At 40.2% G+C, this 6679-nt stretch overlaps 2 protein-coding genes across 2 annotated transcripts in view; one reads left to right on the forward strand and one right to left on the reverse strand.

Annotated features, from left to right (window-relative positions):
• evi5l (ecotropic viral integration site 5 like) overlaps positions 1 to 1122 on the forward strand; it is a 75383-nt gene extending 74261 nt beyond the window's left edge. Inside the window, exon 24 of the mRNA XM_051704531.1 lies at positions 1 to 1122. This exon is cut by the window's left edge and continues 247 nt beyond it. The gene's annotated coding sequence lies outside the window, so the exon portion shown is untranslated.
• A 176-nt stretch (positions 1123 to 1298) lies between these two features.
• Positions 1299 to 6457, reverse strand: LOC127444782 (zona pellucida sperm-binding protein 1). Its single transcript, XM_051704331.1, has 5 exons — positions 6420 to 6457; positions 3280 to 3460; positions 2479 to 2620; positions 2240 to 2309; positions 1299 to 1324 (listed from the first exon to the last, which is right to left on the reverse strand). The coding sequence occupies exons 2-5, from the start codon at positions 3411 to 3413 to the stop codon at positions 1299 to 1301; spliced, it is 372 nt and encodes a 123-aa protein (XP_051560291.1). The 5' UTR covers positions 3414 to 3460; positions 6420 to 6457.
• Between the last annotated feature and the right edge of the window lie 222 nt (positions 6458 to 6679).

Genomic DNA, 6679 nt, shown 5'->3' on the forward strand with positions numbered 1-6679 from the left:
TCAAACCAAGTCATCATTATTGCCCTTAACCACAGTATGACAAACAGAGGTGCAGAAATGAGTCAACTGATAGGCTGCAGGTTCATTTGATTAACCGCAAAACAGATATTTGTTTCATCACTAGATAAAAAGTTGTGGCATAAAAAGCAAATCCACCATTGGCATCTATCCGAGGGCATGTATGTTAAAGGAACCTGATACTAGCTGCAAGCCAGGTGGCTATAATTACATTAAAGGTGGAGCAATATCACTCAGCATTTGAATACAAAAAAATAATTTGACTGTTAAAGAGAGCAAAAACGTTACTGAGCAGTGATAAGTTTTAGTTTCCCAAATTGTTTTTGAATTTGGCTTCAAAAATGTACACGAATGTGTTTTTGTGATAACTTGAGACATTTCTGTGACCTTGATTCACAAATTTAACTGATCTGATACATCACATGGATGGTGTTTGTATAACTCTAGAAATTCTCCTTTAAGAAATGCATGTTAATCTTCTAAACAGGTATGAGTATGGAGTGAATTATTCATATCGGTTACAATGTGTTTTTGTTTCATGACCCTTTAAAGTACCTTTGTTTTTAAAACACAAAAAATAAAAATGTCAAAATGTTACAAGAATATCCTACTCAACTGCATGTGACTTAAAATAAATGTTAGGTCAGAGGTAATCCAAAAGTTATCAGATTAGATGAGCTAAAAACAGAATGTCAAGTAATTTTAATAAGTACCAGATTATAATTCCAGAGTAATATACCCAGCACTACTCAAAACTAACCCTTTATTTTAGTCACTGACATTAAGACAAAACATCACAATTCAAGCTTTACTCTTGGGTTGCATGATTTCATATTTACTGCTTCATGCCACTGTTTTCAAAAATTCATGCAGAAATTGGAATTTATTTTCAATTATTTTATCAAGTGAATTTTGTTGTCTGCCAAATGTACTTGTTCTGAGCATTAATGTGTTCATTCTAAGTGTTTGTGCTTAAAGTTTCTAATGTCTTTAAAGGGATCTAAACATACATACTGTAGATAATTGAAATAAAAACTTTTCAGGCATCATGAGTGCTGAGGGTGCAAGTTAAATTCAAAGTACATTTATCACATGGAGTCACTTGTGTACTTTCAGAGTTTAGAATGTAGGTGACAGTTTTCAATCTTACACCAGTGATTAGGCATAACTGTTACATAAGTGCTTCAAAGCTTTATTGTTTGCAATTGCTGAAGTGAGACTATGTACATATGTTATGCAAGAGGAAAGGAGATTATGGGCTGTATTTGCGAATTCAGTGATCAGTCTTCCTTCACATGCGAAGAATCTGGAGAGACAAAGTGCATTAGGTGGATAAAATGCAAGATGTGTAAATGACTGTAGAAAATGAGCAAAAAAAACCACAGGAACTCTTGCCAAAGAGCGAGTCCACAATTAGTTGTAGACCTATAGACCTTATTCACAATAGTGTCATATTTGATTTTTGACACATGAAAACAAGGCTGTGAGAGATGGACTTACAGGCTCTTCAATGGCATGTGTAACCAGTCCTGCTCGACTCGCTCCCGAGCGGGATTCAAACCAGGATCAGCCGGCATGGGAGGCGGGCGTGCTAATGAGGAGGCTAAAGGCTACTGCCTCTAGCATCAGACGCTAGTGTGCCTCGAGGCCAGGGGAGTGAGGTTTACACATACTGCACAGCTATCATGTACCAGCTGGCTCCCGTTACACTCACTCCCCCAAACCTCACTCCCATCTGGGTCACGGCACCACTGTAACCGGTCCTCCTCGACCCGCTCCAAACGGGATTCAAACCAGCGTTAGCCGGCATGGGAGGCGGGCATGCTAACGAGGAGGTCAAAGGCTACAGCCTCTAACGTCAGTCACTAGTGTGCCTCAAAGCCAGGGGAGTGAGATTTACAAACACTGCACAGCACGTACCAGCTGGCTACCGTTACACATGCAGTATAAAGCTCCTAGATCACATCTAATTTTACACAATTTCAAAAGACACAAAACTCCAGAAAACATGAGAGTTTATGGAAGTGTCTTTAAGGTTTCATCAGCAGATTGATCACAAGTCTCACTGAAGAGACTGCAAGTCTATCCCTCACAGCCTCGCTGTCATTCCTATCAAAAATTAGACGGTGCTACTGTGGTGAAAGGTCCATTCAGGGCCACAAAAATCAAATATGGCTGCAATTCATACTGGAGGGAGAAGCGTACAATGGCTGAAACTTACCTCCAAAGCAGCCCTCAACACACGGACCATCTGAAGGCAGACATACCTCCGTTGAGCACATAAAATAGATCTGTGGCAGGCAAAAAAGCAGCTTTTAAGCATACTGCTTGTTTAACTATAGTTTCCACATCCTTATATCAGAAGGTCTCATTTCATGCATTAATTCATGCCATTTGTTTCCTGTTCATACTATACATCATAAATTTCAGCTAGATTGGACTTCATGAGTTGTTTCTCACCTCCTCATCTGTCTGCAAGTTGCCACCTACAGGAAGGAACTGAAATGTAGTGATAGTGAATCGTCTCACATGATTGGTCAGAGCCTCTGCAGGCATGGCAGGAGGCTTGTGGTTTGGGGTCTTGTCAAGAAAGTTGGGACACCTAAAGAGGGACAATGTTTATGATTAAAAGTAATATTGGATAAACTAATGATACTTCTCCCACCATTTACTCACCCTCATGCCGTGTCGAACTCATATGACTTGCTTTCTTCTTGCGGAACACAAAAGGTATTTTCATGGCTATATGATGTAAACATATCCATACAATGCCAGTCAACAGGGACCAACACTTCCATGCTCAAAAAAGAACAGAGGCAGCATAAAAGTAATCTATTTGACTCATGGTGTAATCCATGTCTTAAGCGATACGATCAATTTTAGGTGTGAACAGACCATAATGCAACTCCTTTGTCAATACAAATCTGCAGCGTCAATGGCGAAATCATGACTTTCACAAATTGAATCGCTTCAGAAGACATGGATTAAAACCACTGGAGTTCAAGGAGTTACCTTTATGCTGCCTTCATGTCTGTTTTGGAAGTGTTGGACCCCATTGACTTGAATTCTATAAATATATTCACATTATATCTCCATAAAAATATCTTTGCTCATGTTCTGCAGAAGTCATGGGAGTTTGAGATGGCATGTGGGGGGTGAACTATTCCTTTAATAAGATGCAATACAAGATGATGCTTAATTTTATGTATTAATTTAAGTCCAAGCAACAAACTCAAATAATTTAATAAATCTCTCTTGTACCCATCATAAATAAGGATCCAGGTAGAATTTGCAGAGCGTGGGTAGGCAACACAGTAATGCACCAACAGCATAGCAGTGGGGTCTGGAGGGTTTAGCAAGCGCACTTCCAGGTAAAGGGGTTTTCCCAGCAGCATTCGCAAGGGCTGGTGGTATTGTGGGTAAAAATTGTAGTAGTGTTCATCTAAACAGAAGAGGTTATACTTAATATATGGAGAAAATAAAAATCCTAAACCACTTTGTGACTGTCTCAGTAGTCATGTTTCCATCCAAGTTACAAATTTATGCAAAAAAAAAAAAGGGAGTTTGGAATAAATCGCAAACACAATTTGCAAATAAAGTAGCATTTCCATCACGTGTGTTTCAGAGAACAAAATGGTCACTTCTGGGTAAAAAGGCACAACATCCACATGATGGAAGTCAAAGCCACTTGCTTTTTTATTAAAATGTAAAAAAATTACTTTAAAATGTAATAAACACTCTGAAAAATGTCATGTTTGCTAGCATTTAGTAGTAGATGCCTTGACACACTTTTGCTCCCAGGCAGTTCTGGGAGGTAATAGTAGCCAGTCATGTTGATGACAAGCTTATGCACCAGATGACCAACACTTGAGATTCTATGCAATGATATTGATATTCTCTCAACCAATTATGTATTCACATTGCTTGAGGCGAAGTCACATGATTTTTTGATGTGCATCTATATTCCTATATAAAATCTATAGGAATATTACCAAAATGTGTTTCCATCGTAGTTCAACTCATGTCTTATCGAGTTAAAACAAACAAACATCCACTTCAACAAAGCGTAAAGAAATATTATTTATATAACAAGGCATCGATATCCCAAAATTCACATAAAAATCCTTGTATGGAAACCCAGATAGGGTCTTAAAAATAACTGATGAAAGTAATTGACAATTCATACCATGAGTATCCCTGCCTTGAACATGACATAACTTAACTTACAGAATTTAACTAGAATGGCTAACAATATGGGAAGACTTCCCTCCAACAAACCTGTTGCAATTCTGAGCTGAACTCCAAACACTCCCTGAGCCTTGATAGAGGGTCCGAGGGAGGGGCTTTTCACCATGTAACCCACACTTACCACAGAGCCAGGATAATACCGACACTCAACCAATAACCTGGGAAGGGGGACAACTTTTAAGTCTCAGTGGGTTGTTAAACTCTTTGTGAGACTGTATGTATTGAGGGTTGCACAGACTAGTTGACTAACTGATGGTCGACACTGTCAGCCTGAAGCCAACTAGTCAATTCCCATGTGATTTACAGTGCATCCGGAAAGTATTCACAGCGCTTCACTTTTTCCACATTTTATGTTACAGGCTTATTCAAAAATGGATTAAATTCATTATTTTCCTCAAAATTCTACAAACAATACCCCATAATGACAACGTGAAAAAAGTCTGATTGAAATCTTTGCAAAAGTATTAAAAATAAAATATGAAAATAAATATCACATGTACATTAGTATTCACAGCCTTTGCTCAATACTTTGTTGAAGCACCTTTGGCACCACTTACAGCCTCAAGTCTTTTTGAGTATGATGCTACAAGCTTGGCACACCTATTTTTGGGCAGTTTCTCCCATTCTTCTTTGCAGGACCTCTCAAGCTCCATCAGGTTGGATGGGGAGCGTCGGTGCACAGCCATTTTCAGATCTCTCCAGAGACGTTCAATCGGGTTCAAGTCTGGGCTCTGGCTGGGCCACTCAAGGACATTCACAGAGTTGTCCCGTAGCCGCTCCTTTGTTATCTTGGCTGTGTGTTTAGGGTCGTTGTCCTGTTGGAAGATGAACCTTCGCCCCAGTCTGAGGTCCAGAGCACTCTGGAGCAGGTTTTCATCAAGGATGTCTCTGTACATTGCTGCATTCATCTTTCCCTCGATCCTGACTAGTCTCCCAATTCCTGCCACTGAAAAACATCCCCACAGCATGATGCTGCCACCACCATGCTTCACTGTAGGGATGGTATTGGCCAGGTGATGAGTGGTGCCTGGTTTCCTCCAGACATGACACTTGCCATTCAGGCCAAAGAGTTCAATCTTTGTTTCTCATGGTCTGAGAGTCCTTCAGGTGCCTTTTGCCAAACTCCAGGCGGGCTGTCATGTGCCTTTTACTGAGGAGTGGCTTCCGTCTGGCCACTCTACCACACAGGCCTGATTGGTGGAGTGCTGCAGAGATGGTTGTTCTTCTGGAAGGTTCTCCTCTCTCCACAGAGAAACGCTGGAGCTCTGTCAGAGTGACCATCGGGTTCTTGGTCACCTCCCTGACTAAGGCCCTTCTCTCCCGATCGCTCAGTTTGGCCGGGCGGCCAGCTCTAGGAAAAGTCCTGGTGGTTCCAAACTTCTTCCATTTACGGATGATGGAGGCCACTGTGCTCATTGGGACCTTCAATGCTGCAGTACCCTTCCCCAGATCTGTGCCTTGATACAATCCTGTCTCGGAGGTCTACAGACAATTCCTTGGACTTCATGGCTTGGTTTGTGCTCTGACATGCACTGTTAACTGAGGGACCTTATATAGACAGGTGTGTGCCTTTCCAAATCATGTCCAATCAACTGAATTTACCACAGGTGGACTCCAATCAAGTTGTAGAAACATCTCAAGGATGATCAGTGGAAACAGGATGCACCTGAGCTCAATTTTGAGTGTCATGGCAAAGGCTGTGAATGCTTATGTACATGTGATTTTTTTTTTCTTCATTTTTTATTTTTAATAAATTTGCAAAGATTTCAAACAAACTTCTTTCATGTTGTCATTATGGGGTATAGTTTGTAGAATTTTGAGGAAAATAATGAATTTAATCCATGTTGGAATAAGGCTGTAACATAATGTGGAAAAAGTGAAGCGCTGTGAATACTTTCCGGATGCACTGTACATAACATGTCTGCAGGAAACACAGCGAATGTGAAGCAAAGTTGCTCAAAACTTTGATAAAAATGACACAAATGCTAAAGTAACCTCCAATATATGCAAAATGGCCTTCAAATTACAAATATACTAGTGATACGCGTAGTCATTTAAAAAAGGAACTAGTCGAATTCAACGACTTATGGGCCTGACTAGTCAACTATTAAAAATCAGTAATCGTGCAACCCCATGTATGTATATACATGTACCTTATTGGTGAGTCTCTGGTGATGGTGCCATAATTTAGACTGATGGGCTGCACTTTATTCAGGATCTCTACCATGTAGATCACAGTTTTGCCAACAACCTAGAGACAGGACAGTTAGATGAATCCTAAACATCCAAGGTACAGAAATTAAAACTTTACATCTGTAAGCCACTCACATATCTGTGAACCCCACATTCATCTAGAGGAATCTTGAAAAGAGCAAAGTCAGCAGTAACTTTTTGGGGTATGCAAGAGCTGTCG

This window comes from Myxocyprinus asiaticus, chromosome 8 (genome assembly GCF_019703515.2).
Source record: "Myxocyprinus asiaticus isolate MX2 ecotype Aquarium Trade chromosome 8, UBuf_Myxa_2, whole genome shotgun sequence".
NCBI lineage: Eukaryota > Metazoa > Chordata > Actinopteri > Cypriniformes > Catostomidae > Myxocyprinus > Myxocyprinus asiaticus.